The sequence below is a fragment of the Oncorhynchus clarkii genome, chromosome 16, assembly GCF_045791955.1.
Source record: "Oncorhynchus clarkii lewisi isolate Uvic-CL-2024 chromosome 16, UVic_Ocla_1.0, whole genome shotgun sequence".
NCBI classification, from domain to species: domain Eukaryota; kingdom Metazoa; phylum Chordata; class Actinopteri; order Salmoniformes; family Salmonidae; genus Oncorhynchus; species Oncorhynchus clarkii.
The window spans coordinates 72,570,289-72,596,481 of NC_092162.1; the positions used below are offsets into that span (position 1 = coordinate 72,570,289).

At 47.0% G+C, this 26,193-nt stretch overlaps 1 protein-coding gene across 1 annotated transcript in view; it reads left to right on the forward strand.

Moving 5' to 3' along the window:
• Nucleotides 1–2,492: 2,492 nt before the first annotated feature.
• Nucleotides 2,493–26,193, forward strand: part of LOC139367387 (protein LKAAEAR1-like) — a 35,245-nt gene continuing 11,544 nt past the window's right edge. The window contains exons 1-3 of the mRNA XM_071105582.1: nt 2,493–2,700; nt 22,898–23,259; nt 24,164–24,286. Of these exons, the coding sequence (XP_070961683.1) occupies nt 2,493–2,700; nt 22,898–23,259; nt 24,164–24,286 (693 nt within the window). The remainder of the gene's footprint in view (nt 2,701–22,897; nt 23,260–24,163; nt 24,287–26,193) is intronic.

The following is a 26,193-nucleotide window of genomic DNA, read 5'->3' on the forward strand; positions in this document are numbered from 1 at the left end:
GCCCTGTGATACGCTAGTGTCTAGGGGGTGTAGTTGTGTATCAAGGGGTAAGGCCCTGTGATACGCTAGTGTCTAGGGGGTGTAGTTGTGCATCAAGGGGTAAGGCCCTGTGATACACTAGTGTCCAGGGGGTGTAGTTGTGCATCAAGGGGTAAGGCCCTGTGATACACTAGTGTCCAGGGGGTGTAGTTGTGCATCAAGGGGTAAGGCCCTGTGATACACTAGTGTCCAGGGGGTGTAATTGTGCATCAAGGGGTAAGGCCCTGTGATACACTAGTGCCCAGGGGGTGTAGTTGTGTATCAAGGGGTAAGGCCCTGTGATACACTAGTGTTCAAGGGGTGTAGTTGTGTATCAAGGGGTAAGGCCCTGTGATACGCTAGTGTCCAGGGAGTGTAGTTGTGTATCAAGGGGTAAGGCCCTGTGATACGCTAGTGTCCAGGGAGTGTAGTTGTGTATCAAGGGGTAAGGCCCTGTGATACACTAGTGTCCAGGGAGTGTAGTCGTGTATCAAGGGGTAAGGCCTTGCGATACACTAGTGTCCAGGGGGTGTAGTCGTGTATCAAGGGGTAAGGCCTTGCGATAAATTAGTCTCCAGGGGGTGTAGTTGTGCATCAAGGGGTAAGGCCCTGTGATACACTAGTGTCCAGGGGATGTAGTTGTGCATCAAGGGGTAAGGCCCTGTGATACGCTAGTGTCCAGGGGGTGTAGTCATGCATCAAGGGGTAAGGCCTTGCGATACACTAGTGTCCAGGGGGTGTAGTCGTGTATCAAGGGGTAAGGCCTTGCGATAAACTAGTCTCCAGGGGGTGTAGTTGTGCATCAAGGGGTAAGGCCCTGTGATACACTAGTGTCCAGGGGATGTAGTTGTGTATCAAGGGGTAAGGCCTTGCGATACACTAGTCTCCAGGGGATGTAGTTGTGCATCAAGGGGTAAGGCCCTGTGATACACTAGTGTCCAGGGGGTGTAGTTGTGCATCAAGGGGTAAGGCCCTGTGATACACTAGTGTCCAGGGGGTGTAGTCATGCATCAAGCTGTTTCCTACATATCCTCAGACAGTATAAAACTGACTGGAAATATGCATCCATCAAAAACAGATATGCAAATGTTGTTTTATCAATGTGGCTCGTACGTTAAGAGAACGGAGATCAATCCATTGGTCACAGACGTCTAATTCCACGTTGGTTCAACATAAGTTTGTTTAAATGACGTGGATACGACATTGCTTCCACCAGTGTGTGTGTCCATTTGGAAGAGAGTCAATTCAACTTTCTAACAGACTAAACAGACTGTGTGTGTGTGTGTGTGTGTGTTTTGTGTGTGTGTGTTTTGTGTGTGTGTACGTGTGCGTGTGTGTATCAGTCTGTCTGATGTGATGTGCCAATGACTTGTGAGCAGTGAGCTGTGAGCAAATCCAATTGATTGATCTGTGGGCTGAAGGAAACAGACTGATGATCTAACAGCACCAATCTGACACGGTTCATCCATCACGTATAGACTGTTTCCCCAGCCGATACGGCCTAGACGTCAGCCTTGGAGCGTGTCAAATCCTGGTCACGTCGAAGACCATTCTAAAGTTCCTCCAACAGTATCCAAGAACACTATGCACCAACGGACAGAAAAAAAAACCTACCAAGTCTGAACCAACTCTGTACACCAACCACAGAGAAAACAAACAAGAACTGTTCTAATAGAACATTCAAGAACTATTCTAATAGAACATTCAAGAACTCTTCTAGTAGAACATTCAAGAACTCTTCTAGTAGAACATTGAAGAAGTATTCTAGTAGAACATAGAACATACAGGAACTCTCCTCTAATAGAACATTCAAGAACTCTTCTAGTAGAACATTCAAGAACTCTTCCAGTAGAACTTTCAAGAACTCTTCTAGTAGAACGTTCAAGAACTCTTCTAATAGAAGGTTCAAGAACTCTTCTAGTAGAACATTCAAGAACTCTTCTAATAGAACATTCAAGAACTCTTCTAGTAGAACATTCAAGAACTCTTCTAGTAGAACATTCAAGAACTATTCTAATAGAACATTCAAGAACTCTTCTAGTAGAACATTCAAGAACTCTTCTAGTAGAACGTTCAAGAACTCTTCTAGTAGAACATTCAAGAACTCTTCTAGTAGAACATTCAAGAACTCTTCCAGTAGAACTTTCAAGAACTCTTCTAATAGAACATACAGGAACTCTCCTCTAATGGAACATACAAGAACACTTCTAATAGAACATACAGGAACTCTCCTCTAATGGAACATACAAGAACTCTTCTAATAGAACATACAGGAACTCTCCTCTAATGGAACATACAAGAACACTTCTAATAGAACATACAGGAACACAAGGTATACACTACGGGAATATCAAAGTTCCAGAATGAGATGGATGTAGGATTTTCTAGAACCTCATTCATTGCCTCCACAAGGCAATCAAACAAGCGAAATGCCGCTATATATATGTATAGGCACAAAGTGGAGTCGTAATTCAATGGCTCAGACACGAGGCGTATGTGGCAGGGTCTACAGGAAATCACGGAACTACAAAAAGAAAACCAGCCATGTCACGGACACCAAAGTCATGCTTTCAGACAAACTAAACACTTTCTTTGCCCGCTTTGAGGATAACACAGTGCCACCCCCGCGGCCCGCTAAGAAGGACTGCGCCCCCCCCCCCACTCCCTTTTCTAGTGGCCGACGTGAGTAAAACATTTAAACGTTCTAACCCTCGCAAGGCCGCTGGTCCAGACGACATCACTAGCCACGTCCTCAGAGCATGCGCAGACCATGTTTACGGACTTATTCAATCTCTCCCTATCCCAGTCTGCTGTCCCCACATGCTTCAAAATGGCTACCATTGTTCCTTTACCTTTACTAAATGACTACCGCCCAGTAGCACTCACTTCTGTCATCATGTAGTGCTTTGAGAGACTAGTCAAGGATCACCTCCACCCTACCGGCCACTCTAGACCCACTTCAGTTTGCATACCGCCCCAACAGGTCCACAGACGATGCAATCACCATCACACTGCCCTATCCCATCTGGACAAGAGGAATACCTATGTAAGAATGCTGTTCATTGACTAAACCTCAGCATTCAACGCCATAGTAGAATTCAACACCATAGTAATCCTCCAAGCTTATCATCAAGCTGGAGACCCTGGGTCTCAACCTCGCCCTCTACAATTGGGTCCTGGCCATTCTGATGGGCCACCCCCAGGTGGTGAAAGTAGGAAACAACATCTCCACTTCGCTGACCCTCAACACTGGGGCCCCACAAAGGTGCGTGCTCAGCCCCCTCACGAGGGAGCGTGCTCAGCCCCCTCCTGCACTCCCTGTTCACCCACGACTGTGGCCATGCACGCCTCCAACTCAATCATCAAGTTTGCAGACGACACAACAGCCTGGGGCGTCAGGGTAGCCTAGTGGTTAGAGCGTTGGACTAGTTGCAAGGTTGCAAGTTCAAATCCCCGAGCTGACAAGGTTCAAATCTGTCGTTCTGCCCCTGAAGAGGCAGTTAACCCACTGTTCCTAGTCCGTCATTGTAAATAAGAATTTGTTCTTAACTGACTTACCTGGTTAAAAAAATATAATAATTACCAACAATGACGAGACAGCCTACAAGGAGGAGGTGAGGGCACTCGGAGTGTGGTGTCAGGAAAACAACCTCTCACTCAACGTCAACAAAACAAAGGTGATGATTGTGGACTTCAGGAAACAGCAGAGGGAGCAGCCCCTTATCCACATCGACGGGACAGCAGTGGAGAAGGTAGAACGTTTTTCAACCTCAAGAGGCTGAAGAAATGTGTCTTGTCAACCAAAACGCTGACAAACTTTTACAGATGCGCAATCGAGAGCATCCTGTCAGCCTGTATCACAGCCTGGTACGGCAGCTGCACTGCCCACAACCGCAAGGCTCTCCAGAGGGTAGTGAGGTCTGCACAGCGCATCACCGGGGGCAAACTACCTTCCCTCCAGGACACCTACACCACCCGATGTCACAGGAAGGCCAAAAAGATCAGCAAGGACAACAACCACCCGAGCTACTGCCTGTTCACAGCGCTACCATCCAGAAGGCGAAGTCAGTACAGGTGCATCAAAGTTGGGACCGAGAGACTTAAAAACAACTTTTATCTCAAGGCCATCAGACCGTAAACAGCCATCAATAACTCAGAGAGGCTGCTGCCTACATTGAGACCCAATCACTGGCCACTTGAATAAATGGATCACTAGTCCCTTTAAACAATGCCACTTTAAATAATGCCACTTTAATAATGTTTACACATCTTATTTATGCATATCGCGGCACCTCCTCTGCAGTGCAGGGGCGGTTCCTCCTGCAGGCAGAGGAGGGTCGTTAGTGATTGGCGTCACCTGGGATCAGAGTATTTCATCTCTCTCTCTCTCTCTCTCTCTCTCTCTCTCTTCCTCCAGGTATGAACCTGTTTTGTTTGTTCTGTTGTAGTTTTCACTCAGTCATTCACACACACAGATTCACGCATCCCTGCACTTTACATACACCTTACATTATGATACTTCCACACCTCATTCCTTTTTCTTACTTTAAAGTTAATCGTTTTTGTTACAATAAAGAACATGTTTTGATTGGCTGATGTTTGATGTTTTGATATACCTGTTGTTCGCCTCCCCTCATTTTTGCCACAGGCTATGAGCCAGCCTGTGACAATATGTATATACTGTATTTTATACCATCTATTGCACCTTGCCTATGCCACTCGGCCATCGCTCATCCATATATTTATATGTACATATTCTCATTCCATCCCTTTAGATTTGTGTGTATTAGGTAGTTGTTGGGAAAATGTTAGATAACTTGTTAGATATTACTGCACTGTCGGAACTAGAAGCACAAGCATTTCACAAGAATCGCATTAAAAATCTGCTAACCATGTGTACGTGACCAATAGAATTTGATTTGATGTGATTTGACTGTGTAGACTGTGTAAGACAAAACCCACAAAGAGACAACAGGCAAATACATACGAGGTCTCAATGTCTACACAGCGACAGCAGGGCGAGTTCAAACCGCAGTAGGATGGCTCTTCTCACAGGTGAGTGAATCAGCTGAGCGCATGTTTGTGAATAATAATAATATTAACCCATTTTATGTGGCGGAGGCCTGTCAGGGTCCTCAAAGGCCTACATACAGTATGAGCCCAGTGCAGTACGTCAGGAGGCCTACATACAGTATGAGCCCAGTGCAGTACGTCAGGAGGTCTACATACAGTATGAGCCCAGTGCAGTACGTCAGGAGGCCTACATACAGTATGAGCCCAGTGCAGTACGTCAGGAGGCCTACATACAGTATGAGCCCAGTGCAGTACGTCAGGAGTCCTACATACAGTATGAGCCCAGTGCAGTACGTCAGGAGTCCTACATACAGTATGAGCCCAGTGCAGTACATAAGATCATTCCATCAATTTCATCAATCAAAGTCAAATTTGATTCAAAGGACCAGACAAAACAGGACAGATAAAAAGAGGATGGGGGGGGGGGGTAGAGGATACAAACCTGGTTTAGGGTAGAGGTTACAAACTGGTTTAGGGTAGAGGATACAAACTGGTTTAGGGTAGAGGATACAAACTGGTTTAGGGTAGAGGTTACAAACTGGTTTAGGGTAGAGGTTACAAACTGGTTTAGGGTAGAGGATACAAACTGGTTTAGGGTAAAGGTTACAAACCTGGTTTAGGGTAGAGGATACAAACTGGTTTAGGGTAGAGGTTACAAACCTGGTTTAGGGTAAAGGTTACTAACCTGGTTTAGGGTAGAGGATACAAACCTGGTTTAGGGTAGAGGTTCAAGTGTTGGGGTTGGGATATGAACCTGGTTTGGGGTAAATGTTTAGGTGGTGGGGTTGGGATATGAACCTGGTTTGGGGTAAATGTTTAGGTGGTGGGGTTGGGATATGAACCTGGTTTGGGGTAAATGTTTAGGTGGTGGGGTTGGGATATGAACCTGGTTTGGGGTAAATGTTTAGGTGGTGGGGTTGGGATATGAACCTGGTTTGGGGTAAATGTTTAGGTGGTGGGGTTGGGATATGAACCTGGTTTAGGGTAAATGTTTAGGTGGTGGGGTTGGGATATGAACCTGGTTTGGGGTAAATGTTTAGGTGGTGGGGTTGGGATATGAACCTGGTTTGGGGTAAATGTTTAGGTGGTGGGGTTGGGATATGAACCTGGTTTGGGGTAAATGTTTAGGTGGTGGGGTTGGGATATGAACCTGGTTTGGGGTAAATGTTTAGGTGGTGGGGTTGGGATATGAACCTGTTTTAGGGTAAATGTTTAGGTGGTGGGGTTGGGATATGAACCTGTTTTAGGGTAAATGTTTAGGTGGTGGGGTTGGGATATGAACCTGGTTTAGGGTAAATGTTTAGGTGGTGGGGTTGGGATATGAACCTGGTTTGGGGTAAATGTTTAGGTGGTGGGGTTGGGATATGAACCTGGTTTAGGGTAAATGTTTAGGTGGTGGGGTTGGGATATGAACCTGGTTTAGGGGTAAATGTTTAGGTGGTGGGGTTGGGATATGAACCTGGTTTAGGGTAAATGTTTAGGTGGTGGGGTTGGGATATGAACCTGGTTTGGGGTAAATGTTTAGGTGGTGGGGTTGGGATATGAACCTGGTTTGGGGTAAATGTTTAGGTGGTGGGGTTGGGATATGAACCTGGTTTAGGGTAAATGTTTAGGTGGTGGGGTTGGGATATGAACCTGGTTTGGGGTAAATGTTTAGGTGGTGGGGTTGGGATATGAACCTGTTTTAGGGTAAATGTTTAGGTGGTGGGGTTGGGATATGAACCTGGTTTGGGGTAAATGTTTAGGTGGTGGGGTTGGGATATGAACCTGGTTTGGGGTAAATGTTTAGGTGGTGGGGTTGGGATATGAACCTGGTTTGGGGTAAATGTTTAGGTGGTGGGGTTGGGATATGAACCTGGTTTAGGGGTAAATGTTTAGGTGGTGGGGTTGGGATATGAACCTGGTTTGGGGTAAATGTTTAGGTGGTGGGGTTGGGATATGAACCTGGTTTAGGGTAAATGTTTAGGTGGTGGGGTTGGGATATGAACCTGGTTTAGGGGTAAATGTTTAGGTGGTGGGGTTGGGATATGAACCTGGTTTAGGGGTAAATGTTTAGGTGGTGGGGTTGGGATATGAACCTGGTTTAGGGTAAATGTTTAGGTGGTGGGGTTGGGATATGAACCTGGTTTAGGGTAAATGTTTAGGTGGTGGGGTTGGGATATGAACCTGGTTTAGGGGTAAATGTTTAGGTGGTGGGGTTGGGATATGAACCTGGTTTAGGGTAAATGTTTAGGTGGTGGGGTTGGGATATGAACCTGGTTTAGGGTAAATGTTTAGGTGGTGGGGTTGGGATATGAACCTGGTTTAGGGGTAAATGTTTAGGTGGTGGGGTTGGGATATGAACCTGGTTTAGGGTAAATGTTTAGGTGGTGGGGTTGGGATATGAACCTGGTTTAGGGTAAATGTTTAGGTGGTGGGGTTGGGATATGAACCTGGTTTAGGGTAAATGTTTAGGTGGTGGGGTTGGGATATGAACCTGGTTTAGGGTAAATGTTTAGGTGGTGGGGTTGGGATATGAACCTGGTTTAGGGTAAATGTTTAGGTGGTGGGGTTGGGATATGAACCTGGTTTAGGGGTAAATGTTTAGGTGGTGGGGTTGGGATAAGAACCTGGTTTAGGGGTAAATGTTTAGGTGGTGGGGTTGGGATATGAACCTGGTTTAGGGTAAATGTTTAGGTGGTGGGGTTGGGATATGAACCTGGTTTAGGGTAAATGTTTAGGTGGTGGGGTTGGGATATGAACCTGGTTTAGGGGTAAATGTTTAGGTGGTGGGGTTGGGATATGAACCTGGTTTAGGGTAAATGTTTAGGTGGTGGGGTTGGGATATGAACCTGGTTTAGGGTAAATGTTTAGGTGGTGGGGTTGGGATATGAACCTGGTTTAGGGGTAAATGTTTAGGTGGTGGGGTTGGGATATGAACCTGGTTTAGGGGTAAATGTTTAGGTGGTGGGGTTGGGATATGAACCTGGTTTAGGGGTAAATGTTTAGGTGGTGGGGTTGGGATATGAACCTGGTTTAGGGGTAAATGTTTAGGTGGTGGGGTTGGGATATGAACCTGGTTTAGGGGTAAATGTTTAGGTGGTGGGGTTGGGATATGAACCTGGTTTAGGGGTAAATGTTTAGGTGGTGGGGTTGGGATATGAACCTGGTTTAGGGGTAAATGTTTAGGTGGTGGGGTTGGGATATGAACCTGGTTTAGGGGTAAATGTTTAGGTGGTGGGGTTGGGATATGAACCTGGTTTAGGGGTAAATGTTTAGGTGGTGGGGTTGGGATATGAACCTGGTTTAGGGGTAAATGTTTAGGTGGTGGGGTTGGGATATGAACCTGGTTTAGGGGTAAATGTTTAGGTGGTGGGGTTGGGATATGAACCTGGTTTAGGGGTAAATGTTTAGGTGGTGGGGTTGGGATATGAACCTGGTTTAGGGGTAAATGTTTAGGTGGTGGGGTTGGGATATGAACCTGGTTTAGGGGTAAATGTTTAGGTGGTGGGGTTGGGATATGAACCTGGTTTAGGGGTAAATGTTTAGGTGGTGGGGTTGGGATATGAACCTGGTTTGGGGGTAAATGTTTAGGTGGTGGGGTTGGGATATGAACCTGGTTTAGGGGTAAATGTTTAGGTGGTGGGGTTGGGATATGAACCTGGTTTAGGGGTAAATGTTTAGGTGGTGGGGTTGGGATATGAACCTGGTTTAGGGGTAAATGTTTAGGTGGTGGGGTTGGGATATGAACCTGGTTTAGGGGTAAATGTTTAGGTGGTGGGGTTGGGATATGAACCTGGTTTAGGGGTAAATGTTTAGGTGGTGGGGTTGGGATATGAACCTGGTTTAGGGGTAAATGTTTAGGTGGTGGGGTTGGGATATGAACCTGGTTTAGGGGTAAATGTTTAGGTGGTGGGGTTGGGATATGAACCTGGTTTAGGGGTAAATGTTTAGGTGGTGGGGTTGGGATATGAACCTGGTTTAGGGGTAAATGTTTAGGTGGTGGGGTTGGGATATGAACCTGGTTTAGGGGTAAATGTTTAGGTGGTGGGGTTGGGATATGAACCTGGTTTAGGGGTAAATGTTTAGGTGGTGGGGTTGGGATATGAACCTGGTTTAGGGGTAAATGTTTAGGTGGTGGGGTTGGGATATGAACCTGGTTTAGGGGTAAATGTTTAGGTGGTGGGGTTGGGATATGAACCTGGTTTAGGGGTAAATGTTTAGGTGGTGGGGTTGGGATATGAACCTGGTTTAGGGGTAAATGTTTAGGTGGTGGGGTTGGGATATGAACCTGGTTTAGGGGTAAATGTTTAGGTGGTGGGGTTGGGATATGAACCTGGTTTAGGGGTAAATGTTTAGGTGGTGGGGTTGGGATATGAACCTGGTTTGGGGGTAAATGTTTAGGTGGTGGGGTTGGGATATGAACCTGGTTTGGGGTAAATGTTTAAGAAGAATGAATCAAATAAATCATCACAACAAAGGAATGTAGCTATTGAGCTAGAAATGAAATGAACATCCCGACAGTGTAAACAATGACAACACTTAGGATAGAGGCAGGGTGCTGGGCATCCTACAACACTTAGACTGACGGGGATAGAGGCAGGGTGCTGGGCATCCTACAACACTTAGACTGGCGGGGATAGAGGCAGGGTGCTGGGCATCCTACAACACTTAGATGGGCATCCTACGACACTTAGACTGGCGGGGATAGAGGCGGGGTGCTGGGCATCCTACAACACTTAGATGGGCATCCTACGACACTTAGACTGGCGGGGATAGAGGCGGGGTGCTGGGCATCCTACAACACTTAGACTGGCGGGGATGGAGGCGGGGTGCTGGGCATCCTACGACACTTAGACTGGCGGGGATAGAGGCGGGGTGCTGGGCATCCTACAACACTTAGACTGGCGGGGATGGAGGCGGGGTGCTGGGCATCCTACAACACTTAGACTGGCGGGGATAGAGGCAGGGTGCTGGGCATCCTACAACATTTAGACTGACGGGGATAGAGGCAGGGTGCTGGGCATCCTACAACACTTAGACTGGCGGGGATAGAGGCGGGGTGCTGGGCATCCTACAACACTTAGACTGGCGGGGATGGAGGCAGGGTGCTGGGCATCCTACAACACTTAGACTGACGGGGATGGAGGCAGGGTGCTGGGCATCCTACAACACTTAGACTGGCGGGGATGGAGGCAGGGTGCTGGGCATCCTACAACACTTAGACTGACGGGGATGGAGGCGGGGTGCTGGGCATCCTACAACATTTAGACTGACGGGGATAGAGGCAGGGTGCTGGGCATCCTACAACACTTAGACTGGCGGGGATAGAGGCGGGGTGCTGGGCATCCTACAACACTTAGACTGGCGGGGATGGAGGCAGGGTGCTGGGCATCCTACAACACTTAGACTGACGGGGATGGAGGCAGGGTGCTGGGCATCCTACGACACTTAGACTGACGGGGATAGAGGCAGGGTGCTGGGCATCCTACAACACTTAGACTGGCGGGGATAGAGGCGGGGTGCTGGGCATCCTACGACACTTAGACTGGCGGGGATAAAGGCAGGGTGCTGGGCATCCTACAACACTTAGACTGGCGGGGATAGAGGCAGGGTGCTGGGCATCCTACAACATTTAGACTGACGGGGATGGAGGCGGGGTGCTGGGCATCCTACGACACTTAGACTGGCGGGGATAGAGGCGGGGTGCTGGGCATCCTACAACACTTAGACTGATGGGGATAGAGGCAGGGTGCTGGGCATCCTACAACACTTAGACTGACGGGGATAGAGGCGGGGTGCTGGGCATCCTACGACACTTAGACTGGCGGGGATAGAGGCGGGGTGCTGGGCATCCTACAACATTTAGACTGACGGGGATGGAGGCGGGGTGCTGGGCATCCTACGACACTTAGACTGGCGGGGATAGAGGCAGGGTGCTGGGCATCCTACAACACTTAGACTGGCGGGGATAGAGGCAGGGTGCTGGGCATCCTACGACACTTAGACTGGCGGGGATAGAGGCAGGGTGCTGGGCATCCTACGACACTTAGACTGGCGGGGATAGAGGCAGGGTGCTGTGCATCCTACAACACTTAGACTGACGGGGATGGAGGCGGGGTGCTGGGCATCCTACAACACTTAGACTGGCGGGGATAGAGGCAGGGTGCTGGGCATCCTACAACACTTAGACTGACGGGGATGGAGGCAGGGTGCTGGGCATCCTACAACACTTAGACTGACGGGGATGGAGGCAGGGTGCTGGGCATCCTACAACACTTAGACTGACGGGGATGGAGGCAGGGTGCTGGGCATCCTACAACACTTAGACTGACGGGGATAGAGGCAGGGTGCTGGGCATCCTACAACACTTAGACTGACGGGGATGGAGGCAGGGTGCTGGGCATCCTACAACACTTAGACTGGCGGGGATAGAGGCAGGGTGCTGGGCATCCTACGACACTTAGACTGGTGGGGATGGAGGCGGGGTGCTGGGCATCCTACAACACTTAGACTGGCGGGGATAGAGGCAGGGTGCTGGGCATCCTACAACACTTAGACTGATGGGGATAGAGACAGGGTGCTGGGCATCCTACAACACTTAGACTGGCGGGGATGGAGGCGGGGTGCTGGGCATCCTACGACACTTAGACTGGCGGGGATAGAGGCAGGGTGCTGGGCATCCTACAACACTTAGACTGGTGGGGATGGAGGCGGGGTGCTGGGCATCCTACAACACTTAGACTGGCGGGGATAGAGGCAGGGTGCTGGGCATCCTACAACACTTAGACTGACGGGGATAGAGGCAGGGTGCTGGGCATCCTACAACACTTAGACTGGCGGGGATAGAGGCAGGGTGCTGTGCATCCTACAACACTTAGACTGACGGGGATAGAGGCGGGGTGCTGGGCATCCTACAACATTTAGACTGACGGGGATGGAGGCGGGGTGCTGGGCATCCTACAACACTTAGACTGGCGGGGATAGAGGCAGGGTGCTGTGCATCCTACAACACTTAGACTGGCGGGGATAGAGGCAGGGTGCTGGGCATCCTACAACACTTAGACTGGCGGGGATAGAGACAGGGTGCTGGGCATCCTACAACACTTAGACTGGCGGGGATAGAGGCAGGGTGCTGGGCATCCTACAACACTTAGACTGATGGGGATAGAGACAGGGTGCTGACATCAGCAAACCGCTCGCCCACACAACTCCATGCAAATGGTCCGCAGTTGTGAAGTACTGCCAAATCCTCAAAAATTATTTTCGGAGGCGGCTTATGGTAGAAAAATGAAATTTTGATTGACGTTCCTGCAGTCAGCGTGCCAATTGCACACTCCAGCAAAACTTGAGACATCTGTGGCATTGTGCTGTGTGACAAAACTACACATTTTAGAGTGGCCTTTTATTGTTCCCAGCACAAGGTGCACCTGTGTAATGATCGCTCTGTTTAATCAGCTTCTTGATATGCCACACCTGCACGGAGGATCTCAATTGCAAACATTATTTGTCACCTTATTACCGCTCCCTAAAAGATGCTTGCAAAGTATTTCAAGATATGTTCACCCTCTAGTTGGTATTGTCATCGCAACAACTTAGTCCTTTTTTTTAATAAACAGACTACGGCCGATGTATCTACTTGACAAGCATTCCTTTCAGTAGAAATAAAGAATTTCCTCGTTTAGCAAATCTACTGTGGCAATGTGCCCCACACTTTGTGTGAAAGGAAACTGTTGATGTAGAGGAGTGTCAAACTCTTTCCCACGGACGAGTGTCTGCAGGTGTTTGGTTTTTCCTTTCAATTAAGACCTAGACAACCAGGTGAGGGTAGTTGCTTACTAATTCGAGAGCTTAATTCAGCAATCAAGTACAAGGGTGGAGGGAAAACTCGTTACACTCAGCCTTCCGTGGAATGAGTTTGACATGTGGTATAGCCTCCTGTTATTATTTTATTAGTTTCCTATTTATGTTGTCAACAGTGTCTGGTGTGCTCTCTTCATATTAAGATCATGGGTAAAATATCCCTGGACTGTCCATGTTTAAAATGTCTAACTACATAATGTCAATCGGGGGATTGAGTTATTTTGCCAGAAAGGTGTGGGCTGGAACCTACTGTGAGGGTTGGTAATATGCTTGGCCTATCATGAGGGTGTCTGTGTGTGCTGGAAGTAGCATTTTGCAACATAATGTGTGACTAGCGGGAAGGCTATGGCTAACCTTGGGTGTAGGCAGTTCTCATGAGTTGTGGGGGACACATACATAACGTAGTGTAGCAAACAAAAGACTGTCTTTTGTTAGAACTCAAACTTGGCTATAACGGGAAACAGAGGTGTGGGCTCATAAGATATTCTGCCCAGCAACAACTACACCTGCCAACGGGAGCGCCTGGGGGCTGGGACCAGCCTGTGTGTGCGAACGATAGGCTGAGTGAGTCTAAACCACGCCCAGTCTCTACTCTGATAGGCTCAGAAGCGGGAACTACTTCTGTCAGAGTACATTAGAAGAACTAGTTAGTTCTCTGTTCTGCCCTGCGTGGTGTTACAGTGAACCCGTATATACGAAAATGGCATTCACCATTTATTGCTTACATAATAAAGAAGTTATAGTATACAATCGATGATTAATTAGCATTTTGTTCTGATACCAGATTCGAATTAACGCAACCTTAACACTACACAGTAGCTCTATATATGTGGGCTGGAACCTACACAGTAGCTCTATATATGTGGTCTGGAACCTACACAGTAGTTCTATATATGTGGGCTGGAACCTACACAGTAGCTCTATATAAACTCAGCAAAAAAATAAATGTCCTCTCACTGTCAACTGAGTTTATTTTCAGCAAACTTAACATGTGCAAATATTTGTATGAACATAACAAGATTCAACAACTGAGACATAAACTGAACAAGTTCCACAGACACGCCGACTAACAGAAATTGAATAATGTGTCCCTGAACAAAAGGGGGGTCAAAATCAAAAGTAACAGTCAGTATCTGGTGTGGCCACCAGCTGCATTAAGTACTACAGTGCATCTCCTCCTCATGGACTACACCAGATTTGTCAGTTCTTGCTGTGAGATGTTACCCCACTCTTCCACCAAGGCACTTATAAGTTCGCAGAAAATTTCTGAAGGGAATGGCCCTAGTCCTCACCCTCCGATCCAACATGAGGGAGGAGGATGTCTTCCCTGTAACGCACAGCGTTGAGATTTCCTGCAATGACAACATGCTCAATCCGATGATGCAGTGACACAAAGATTCCCCATAAAAATAAGTCGGTTTAAGATAGAGAGATAAAGTTTATTTTGCATTGGATGCATCCACCGCATCCACCAATGTCACCCTTTCGTGTCTGCATTGAAAGGTGACAGAGCTAAAGCAGTATTTGTCAGACCGTGAGACATTCCCGAAAATTGGTCTTCTCACAGAATTGTCTGTAGCGTCCCCTCTATGGAAAGATGAGACTCTCACGATGATGTTCTCCATTTTGTTCTACGACCCACACAAGTGTCTTGGGACTCATCTGAATTCGGTACAGCCGATCTACCAACTTCTCTGTATGTAGCGTCTGAACAGTTTGGGCTACACACGAATATGTGAGACTCTCATTAAGACCTGCATGTCGGTTGTTTTGCTCTAGGATGCCCACAGGCCTCACAACCACCCACATATTGTCGTTTTGCTGTAGGACGCCCACAGGCCTCACAACCACCCACATATTGTCGTTTTGCTCTAGGACGCCCACAGGCCTCACAACCACCCACATATTGTCGTTTTGCTGTAGGACGCCCACAGGCCTCACAAGACTTGTCTGAAGGTCCCCTGGTACCAGTTGAAATAATGAATGAAGGTATGGAGACTGTTTATTGACATAATCATGTTACGGTGCGTGAATGAGGACCCAAAAGCGAATTAACGTAAACAGAACTTCTTTAATAACAAAACATAGGTAGGCTCAGATGGACCGGCAGATTCCGACAGGACAGGACAAGGTTGCAGCAAACATGACGATAGTCTGGTTCAGGCATGACAAACACAAACAAGAATCCGACAAAGACAGGAACAAAAACAGAGAGAGATATAGAGGACTAATCAGAGGGAAAAAGGGAACAGGTGGGAAAAGGGGTGACGAGGTAGTTAGGAGGAGACAAGGAACAGCTGGGGGAAAGAGGGGGAGAAAAGGTAACCTAATAACGACCAGCAGAGGGAGACAGGGTGAAGGGAAAGGACAGAAACAAGACACAACATGACAATACATGACAGTACCCCCCCACTCACCGAGCGCCTCCTGGCGCACTCGAGGAGGAAACCTGGCGGCAACGGAGGAAATCATCGATCAGCGCACGGTCCAGCACGTCCCGAGAGGGAACCCAACTCCTCTCCTCAGGACCGTACCCCTCCCAATCTACTAGGTACTGATGACCACGGCCCCGAGGACGCATGTCCAAAATCCTACGGACCCTGTAGATGGGTGCGCCCTCGACAAGGATGGGGGGGGGGGGGAAGACGAGCGGGGGCGCGAAGAACGGGCTTGACACAGGAGACATGGAAGACCGGGTGGACGCGACGAAGATATCGCGGAAGAAGAAGTCGCACTGCGGCAGGATTAATGATCCGAGAAATACGGAACGGACCAATGAACCGCGGGGTCAACTTGCGAGAAGCGGTCTTAAGGGGAAGGTTCTGAGTGGAGAGCCAAACTCTCTGACCGCGACAATATCTAGGACTCTTAGTTCTACGCTTATTAGCAGCTCTCACAGTCTGCGCCCTATAACGGCAAAGTGCAGACCTGACCCTCTTCCAGGTGCGCTCGCAACGTTGGACAAAAGCCTGAGCGGAGGGGACGCTGGATTCGGCGAACTGAGATGAGAACAGCGGAGGCTGGTACCCGAGGCTACTCTGAAAAGGAGATAGCCCGGTCGCAGACGAAGGAAGCGAGTTGTGGGCGTATTCTGCCCAGGGGAGCTGTTCTGACCAAGACGCAGGGTTGCGAAAAGAAAGACTGCGTAAGATGCGACCAATAGTCTAATTGGCCCGTTCTGCTTGACCGTTAGACTGGGGGTGAAAGCCGGAAGAGAGACTGACGGAAGCCCCAATCAAACGGCAAAACTCCCTCCAAAATTGAGACGTGAATTGCGGACCTCTGTCCGAAACGACGTCTGACGGAAGGCCATGAATTCTGAAAACATTCTCGATGATGATTTGTGCCGTCTCTTTAGCAGAAGGAAGCTTAGCAAGGGGAATAAAATGAGCCGCCTTAGAGAACCTGTCGACAACCGTAAGAATAACAGTCTTCCCCGCTGACGAAGGCAGTCCGGTGACAAAATCTAAGGCGATGTGAGACCACGGTCGAGAGGGAATGGGAAGCGGCCTGAGACGGCCGGCAGGAGGGGAGTTACCGGACTTAGTCTGCGCGCAGACCGAACAAGCAGCCACGAAGCGACGCGTGTCATGCTCCCGGGTGGGCCACCAAAAACGCTGGCGAATGGAAGCAAGCGTACCCCGAACGCCAGGATGGCCGGCTAACTTGGCAGAGTGAGCCCACTGAAGAACGGCCAGACGAGTAGGAACGGGAACGAAAAGAAGGTTCCTAGGACAAGCGCGCGGCGACGGAGTTTGAGTGAGTGCTTGCTTTACCTGCCTCTCAATTCCCCAGACAGTCAACCCGACAACACGCCCCTCAGGGAGAATCCCCTCGGGGTCAGTGGAGGCTACTGAAGAACTGAAGAGACGAGATAAAGCATCAGGCTTGGTGTTCTTAGAGCCCGGACGATAAGAAATCACGAACTCGAAACGAGCGAAAAACAGCGCCCAGCGCGCCTGACGCGCATTAAGTCGTTTGGCAGAACGGATGTACTCAAGGTTCCTATGGTCAGTCCAAACGACAAAAGGAACGGTCGCCCCCTCCAACCACTGTCGCCATTCGCCTAGGGCTAAGCGGATGGCGAGTAGTTCGCGGTTTCCCACATCATAGTTACGTTCCGACGGCGACAGGCGATGAGAAAAATACGCGCAAGGGTGGACCTTGTCGTCAGAGAGGGAGCGCTGAGAAAGAATGGCTCCCACGCCCACCTCTGACGCGTCAACCTCGACAACGAACTGTCTAGTGACGTCAGGTGTAACAAGGATAGGTGCGGATGTAAAACGATTCTTGAGGAGATCAAAAGCTCCCTGGGCGGAAACGGACCACTTAAAGCACGTCTTGACAGAAGTAAGGGCTGTGAGAGGAGCTGCCACCTGACCGAAATTACGGATGAAACGACGATAGAAGTTCGCGAAGCCGAGAAAGCGCTGCAGCTCGACGCGTGACTTAGGGACGGGCCAATCAATGACAGCTTGGACCTTAGCGGGATCCATCTTAATGCCTTCAGCGGAAATAACAGAACCGAGAAATGTGACGGAGGAGGCATGAAAAGAGCACTTCTCAGCCTTCACAAAAAGACAATTCTCTAAAAGGCGCTGGAGGACACGTCGAACGTGCTGAACATGAATCTGGAGTGACGGTGAAAAAATCAGGATATCGTCAAGGTAAACGAAAACAAAGATGTTCAGCATGTCTCTCAGGACATCATTGACTAATGCCTGAAAGACAGCTGGAGCGTTAGCGAGGCCGAAAGGAAGAACCCGGTATTCAAAGTGCCCTAACGGAGTGTTAAACGCCGTCTTCCACTCGTCCCCCTCCCTGATGCGCACGAGATGGTAAGCGTTACGAAGGTCCAACTTAGTGAAAAACCTGGCTCCCTGCAGGATCTCGAAGGCTGAAGACATAAGAGGAAGCGGATAACGATTCTTCACTGTTATGTCATTCAGCCCTCGATAATCCATGCAGGGGCGCAGGGACCCGTCCTTCTTCTTAACAAAAAAAAAACCCCGCTCCGGCGGGAGAGGAGGAGGGGACTATGGTACCGGCGGCAAGAGCTACAGACAAATAATCTTCGAGAGCCTTACGTTCGGGAGCCGACAGAGAGTATAGTCTACCCCGGGGGGGAGTGGTTCCCGGAAGGAGATCAATACTACAATCATACGACCGGTGTGGGGGAAGAGAGGTGGCCCTGGACCGACTGAACACCGTGCGCAGATCGTGATATTCCTCCGGCACCCCTGTCAAATCGCCAGGCTCCTCCTGTGAAGAAGAGACAGAGGAAACAGGAGGGATAGCAGACATTAAACATTTCACATGACAAGAGACGTTCCAGGAGAGGATAGAATTACTAGACCAATTAATGGAAGGATTATGACAAACTAGCCAGGGATGGCCCAAAACAACAGGTGTAAAAGGTGAACGAAAAATTAAAAAAGAAATGGTTTCGCTATGATTACCAGAAACAGTGAGGGTTAAAGGTAGCGTCTCACGCTGAATCCTGGGGAGAGGACTACCATCCAGGGCGAACAAGGCCGTGGACTCCCTTAACTGTCTGAGAGGAATGTCATGTTCCCGAGCCCAGGTCTCGTCCATAAAACAGCCCTCCGCCCCAGAGTCTATTAAGGCACTGCAGGAAGCTGACGAACCGGTCCAGCGTAGATGGACCGACAAGGTAGTGCAGGATCTTGAAGGAGAGACAGGAGTAGTAGCGCTCACCAGTAGCCCTCCACTTACTGATGAGCTCTGGCTTTTACTGGACATGAAGTGACAAAATGACCAGCAGAACCGCAATAGAGACAGAGGCGGTTGGTGATTCTCCGTTCCCTCTCCTTAGTCGAGATGCGGATACCTCCCAGCTGCATAGGCTCAGCACCCGAGCCGGCAGAGGAAGATGGTAGTGATGCGGAGAGGGGGGCAACGGAGAACGCGAGCTCCTTTCCACGAGCTCGGTGACGAAGATCAACCCGTCGCTCAATGCGAATAGCGAGTTCAATCAAGGAATCCACGCTGGAAGGAACCTCCCGGGAGAGAATCTCATCCTTTACCTCTGCGCGGAGACCCTCCAGAAAACGAGCGAGCAAAGCCGGCTCGTTCCAGCCACTGGAGGCAGCAAGAGTGCGAAACTCAATAGAGTAGTCTGTTATGGATCGATTACCTTGACATAGGGAAGACAGGGCCCTGGAAGCCTCCTCCCAAAAACAGATCGATCAAAAACCTGTATCATCTCCTCCTTAAAGTCCTGATACTGGTTAGTACACTCAGCCCTTGCCTCCCAGATTGCCGTGCCCCACTCACGAGCCCGTCCAGTAAGGAGAGATATGACGTAGGCGACACGAGCAGTGCTCCTGGAGTAAGTGTTGGGCTGGAGAGAAAACACAATATCACACTGGGTGAGGAACGAGCGGCATTCAGTGGGCTCCCCAGAGTAACACGGCGGGTTATTGATTCTGGGCTCCGGAGATTCGAAAGCCCTGGAAGTGGCCGGTGGATCGAGGCGGAGATGGTGAACCTGTTCTGTGAGGTTGGAGACTTGGGTGGCCAGGGTCTCAACGGCATGTCGAGCAGCAGACAATTCCTGCTCGTGTCTGCCTAGCATCGCTCCCTGGATCTCGACGGCTGAGTGGAGAGGATCCGAAGTCGCTGGGTCCATTCTTGGTCGGATTCTTCTGTTACGGTGCGTGAATGAGGACCCAAAAGCGAATTAACGTAAACAGAACTTCTTTAATAACAAAACATAGGTAGGCTCAGATGGACCGGCAGATTCCGACAGGACAGGACAAGGTTGCAGCAAACATGACGATAGTCTGGTTCAGGCATGACAAACACAAACAAGAATCCGACAAAGACAGGAACAAAAACAGAGAGAGATATAGAGGACTAATCAGAGGGAAAAAGGGAACAGGTGGGAAAAGGGGTGACGAGGTAGTTAGGAGGAGACAAGGAACAGCTGGGGGAAAGAGGGGGAGAAAAGGTAACCTAATAACGACCAGCAGAGGGAGACAGGGTGAAGGGAAAGGACAGAAACAAGACACAACATGACAATACATGACAAATCAAGGGGTTATTAAATACATGTCAACATTTGAAAACGTACAATTGTTTTCTAATCTTTCTCATACCTCTAAGATGTAGGACAGACACTTCAGAACAAACTTAATTTAGATGATCTGTTGTACCATGTAGTGACTCTTGTTATTCAATGCGTTTCTATGGTTTAACGTGACTTTCAGTCAAAACCTTTTTGTTGAAGGTACTACACAGCGCAGAGACCCCCCTCGTGCACTCAACGTTGTGGAGATATGTCGAGTTTCCTCGTAGGTCTATTTTGGCAGAGAAACTGAAGCTCTATAGCCTACTGTCTGTTTCTTTTTTTTCAAGTATTTTAATTAAAGAATGTGAAACATTATGTCTGTTTGCTGTTTTCATTAAATCACACATAGTTGTTATTTTATAATGGCCTAAATTAAATCTGTTCATATGGACAGTTTTATAGCAGACCGAATTTTGATCAGTTATGAAAAATAAACATTTCACCTGGGGGAAAAAAAATGATATAGTAATCGGCCAACAATTGGGCTTTTAATTGAACAAAAAGACTCTTTGTCACATGACTACAGAAATGTAAACAGTGTGATATAACCATAACCTCTGATGACCTCTGATGAAAGGGTTAGGTTATACTGGGTCCTCATCACCATTAGCATTATTCACATTCTAATTCAATCAAGTCACAATTATCAGCTTTGCTGTTGACAACAGTGAGCAGTGGGTTTTCCGAGTGAGGAGAGACACATGGGTAGGTCTACCAACTGAAAAACGAAAATGATTATGAAATTCAAACCACAGAAATACAATGTTTACCTAACATTTATACAGACTCTACACACACATACAATCTTCATTTACGCTGCCGCTACTCTGTTTATCATGCATCCTGACGCCTAGTCACCTTACCCCTATACATATCTACCTCCATCACTCCAGTATCCCTGTCACCTTACCCCTATACATATCTACCTCCATCACTCCAGTATCCCTGTCCCCTTACCACTATACATATCTACCTCTATCACTCCAGTATCCCTGTCCCCTTACCCCTATACATATCTACCTCCATCACTCCAGTATCCCTGTACATTGTTAATATGGTACTGACCCTGTATGTAGTCACCTTCCCCCTATACATATCTACCTCCATCACTCCAGTATCCCTGTCCCCTTACCACTATACATATCTACCTCTATCAGTCCAGTATCCCTGTCCCCTTACCACTATACATATATACCTCTATCACTCCAGTATCCCTGTCCCCTTACCCCTCTACATATCTACCTCCATCACTCCAGTATCCCTGTCTCCTTACCCCTCTACATATCTACCTCAATCACTCCAGTATCCCTGCACATTGTCAGTATGGTACTGACCCTGTATATAGTCACCTTACCCCTCTTCTTATCTTCCTCTATCAGTCCAGTATCCCTGTCCATTGTCAGTATGGTACTGACCCTGTATATAGTCACCTTACCCCTCTACTTATCTACCTCCATCACTCCAGTATCCCTGTCCATTGTCAGTATGGTACTGACCCTGTATATAGTCACCTTACCCCTCTACTTATCTACCTCCATCACTCCAGTATCCCTGCACATTGTCAGTATGGTGTTGGAACTGACCCTGTATGTAGCTTCTTACTTTCTGTGTTGTTCTTATTTCTTATTTGTATTTTTTGTGTTTTAGAATTGTATTTACAGTTGTAGAATTTTAGCTAAAGCAAAACCTAATCCTAACCCTTTTCCTAACCTAATTATCTTAACCTGCCTTTTTAATTTTCCTAAACTGCTACTTTAATTTGCCTAACCTTCTACTTAAATTATCCTAACCTGCTATATTAATTCTCCTAACCTGTTGTTAATTCTCCTAACCTGCTTCATTAATTATCCTAACTGTTATGTTAATTCTCCTAACCTGCTATGTTAATTTTCCTAAACTGTTATCTTAATTATCCTAACCTTCTACGTTAATTATCCCAACCTGCTATGTTGATTATCCTAATCTGCTATGTTAATTACCCTAACATGTTATGTTAATTTTCCTAACCTGATGCGTTAAGTAATTATTCTAAACTGCTATGTTAATTATCCTAATATGCTATGTTAACTTGTTATGTTAATTGTCCTAACTTGCTGCATTAATTATCCTAACCTGCTATGTTAATTATCCTAACCTGCTCTGTTAATTCTCCTCTTCTGTTATGTTAATTATCCTAACGTGTTTCGCTAATTATCCTAACCTGCCACGATAGTTATCATAAACCGCTACATAAAGTCATTCAATCAGTTCCGAGAAAACCCATCATTCATCACCACACCGGAATGCACCTCCACACTGTTACACACACACACAAAACGAGTCTAATTTCACTCCAAAGGTGCGTTCACACAACAGACACAAGAAGAAAAGCGAATAGATCAATCATATTGTCATGGCAACAACAACAATTTTTTTGTTGTTGACTTTATCCTAAGTCCATATCAGCGTCCGATGGGCACCAGTTCCGCGCAGCAGCGGCGCGGCACGCAATGCGGAAGTGGTCAGCCGTAGCGTGCTTCAGCCGTAGCGTGCTTCTATGACAACGGCAGTAAACAACATGGCGTCGTGTGTGTGATCTCAACTTCATCACCTCCCCCCCATCTCTCTCTGAAAAGTAGAACAACATTCAATACTTTTCTTGGAAATGCGTTGATGAAATTAGTGTATCTCCCGTTTTTTTTTAACTGAATTTACGTGATGATAAATGTTTGACATTGAGTGCAGTTTTGTGATTGCTACTGTTGTTGACTGACTGCATGCTACTGTATCATCAGTTTGCTGTTTTTTTTTAAATATGCAACATTTCAAAAAGTAGCTAACAACCTGTCAAAGTTGTATTTGGTAAGATATACCTATTCATTTTGAAACCAGGAAGGCCTATCGATATGTCGTCAAAAAGTGACAACAAGCTCAGCACCTGTGGCAACCGGAGGAGATCGAGCGCGACTAAAGAGGATGTGAAGCGGATGTGTCCGCAGCAGCGGGCCCGGTACCTGGCCTACGAGGAGCCGCCGAAAGAGGCGAAGACCTGGATGGCGATGTCTCGGCAGCGGGTGTCCGCCTGGGAGTCTTCCGGGGCTGGGGGGAAGAGACATACAACTGTCGGTCATCATCACTGCGACGAGAGGGACGAGGAAGAGAAGAAACGGCAAGACCTGATCATAGGACAGCTGAAGGCCGCGGAAGCCCGCAACAGAGTTCGACAGATGAGACTGCAGTATCGGAGTATGAGGGTAAGGATATCCTCCCCCTCGTTCTGTTCCAAAACGGCACCGTATTCTATATATGTATGTATGTATATATATATATATATATATATATAGCATGATATAAAATGCCCCTTATTTCGGCAATATTTTGACAATATTTCTATGGGCCCCTGATCAAAAGTTGTCTCGTACACAGAATGATAGTGAATAGGGTGCCGTCTGTCTCCATATGCACACATAGGTTTTTAAATAATTCACATGGATGTAACTGCTTCTTGGCGAGCTTTGACTGTTCACACAGTGATAACAAGCCTACCTTTAAATCCACTTTAGAAGTTCCTGTGGTAAGAAGTCAAATTAGCTTCTATTTTTTTCTCTCTCTCTTCCTCTTCCTCTGCCATCCCTCTTAATTATGATGTCAATTACTGGGCCTGAACCACATTAATAATTGGCTTCCGCTCCATGAGGTCTGAATAATATGTTTCCCCGTCTGTGCATATCTCCATCCATCCCTCCGTGCAGACCGAGGAAATCAATCTAATTTGGGAAGCACCTCTTGTCATCATATTCACAGTATTTTTTAATTTATTTTTAAATTAAGATGAATTGAACTGCTCCATGATCATTTGCCCAGGCTATAATTCCCCTCTGCACACAATAACAATGAACGTAGCCTACATGTAAGCCTATTATCCTATTCTATTGTAATTGTTTGTTTACACTTCCTCTGCCCTCCCTCTTCATCAGAGTGGTATTATCAATCATTATGATGTCAATTACTGGGCCTGAACCACGATACTTCAAGGTCTCTGCTCCATGGACCTGAATACCATGTTTCCTTGTTTGTGCATATCTCCCTCCCTCCATCGATCCGTCCCTCCATCCCCCCCACCCATCCATCCCTCCATCCGTCTATCTGTCCATGCAGACCCAGGAAATCAATCTAATGATTTCGTGCCAGTCCAGCGCCCAGACCGCCGTCCGTCTTGAGTTGCTGCTGCCAACGGAGGAAAGCAAGATAAATACCATCGATTGTCTGGACAAACTGCAGGTGGGTTAAACAGCCCCTCCCTCCCAACCCTCTTCCCTCCATATCTCCCTCCCTCCTTTCCCTTGGAAATATAACTGTGTGTGTGTGTGTGTCGATGTACTGTCTGTGTGTGTATATCTGTGTGTGTGTGTGTGTGTCTGTGTGTGTGTCTATATGTGTGTGTGTGTGTGTCTATGTGTGTGTGTGTGTCTGTGTGTGTGTGTGTGTGTGACGCTCAATATGGAAGTGGACAGATGAAGTGAATGCTACGCTACAGGACTGTTTTGCAGCACAGACTGGAATAAGTGTGTGTGTGTCGATGTACTGTATGTGTGTGTATATCTGTGTGTGTGTGTCTGTGTGTGTGTGTGTGTTTCTATGTGTGTGTGTGTGTGTCTATCTATGTGTGTATATCTATGTGTATCTATCTATTAGAGGTTGACTGACTATGATTTTTCAACACCGATACCGATTATTGGAGGACCAAAAAAAGCCGATACCGATCAATCGGACAATTTGTTTTATTTATTTGTAATAATGACAATTACAACAATACTGAATGAACACTTATTTTAACTTAATATAATACATCAATAAAATCAATTTAGCCTCAAATAAATAATGAAACATGTTCAATTTGGTTTAAATAATGCAAAAACAAAGTGTTGGAGAAGAAAGTAAAAGTGCAATATGTGCCATGTAAAAAAGCTAACGTTTAAGTTTCTTGCTCAGAATATGAGAACATATGAAAGCTGGTGGTTCCTTTTAACATGAGTCTTCAATATTCCCAGGTAAGAAGTTTTAGGTTGTAGTTATTATAGGAATTATAATACTATTTCTCTCTATACGATTTGTATTTCTTATACCTTTGACTATTGGATGTTCTTATAGGCACTTTAGTATTGCCAGTGTAACAGTATAGCTTCCGTCCCTCTCCTCGCCCCTACCTGGGCTCGAACCAGGAACACAACGACAACAGCCACCCTCGAAGCAGCGTTACCCATGCAGAGCAAGGGGAACAACCACTCCACTAACTAACTAGCTCCACTAACCACCCCGCTAACTAGCTAGCCATTTCACATCGGTTACACCAGCCTAATCTCGGGGGTTGATAGGCTTCAAGTCATAGCAATGCGTGAAGAATTGCGATGAGCTGCTGGCATTCGCACGAAAGTGCTGTTTGAATGAATGCTTACGAGCCTGCTGCTGCCTACCATCACTCAGTCAGACTTCTCTATCAAATATCAAATCATAGACTTAATTATAACATAATAACACACAGAAATACGAGCCTTTGGTCATTAATATGGTCGAATCCGGAAACTATCATTTCAAAAGCAAAACGTTTATTCTTTCAGTGAAATATGGATCCGTTCCGTATTTTATCTAACGGGTGGCAACCCTAAGTCTAAATATTGCTGTTACATTGCACAACCTTCAATGTTATGTCATAATTATGTACAATTCTGGCAAATTTATTACGGCCTTTGTTAGGAAGAAATGGTCTTCACACAGTTTGCAACGAGCCAGACGGCCCAAACTGCTGCATATACTGCTTGCACGAAACGCAAGATAGGTGACACAATTTCCCTAGTTATAAGAAATTAATGTTAGCAGGCAATATTAACTAAATATGCAGGTTTAAAAATATATACTTATGTATTGATTTTAAAGAAAGGCATTGATGTTTATGGTTTGGTGCAACAACAGTGCTAAATCATCACCCGTTTGCTAAGGTAGGCTGTGATTGGATGAAAAATTAACATGCACCGCATCGATTATATACAACGCAGGACAAGCTAGTTAAACTAGTAATATCATCAACCATGTGTAGTTAACTAGTGATTATGTTAAGATTGATTGTTTTTTATAAGATAAGTTTAATGCTAGCTAGCAACTTACCTTGGCTTCTTGTTGCCCTCGCGTAA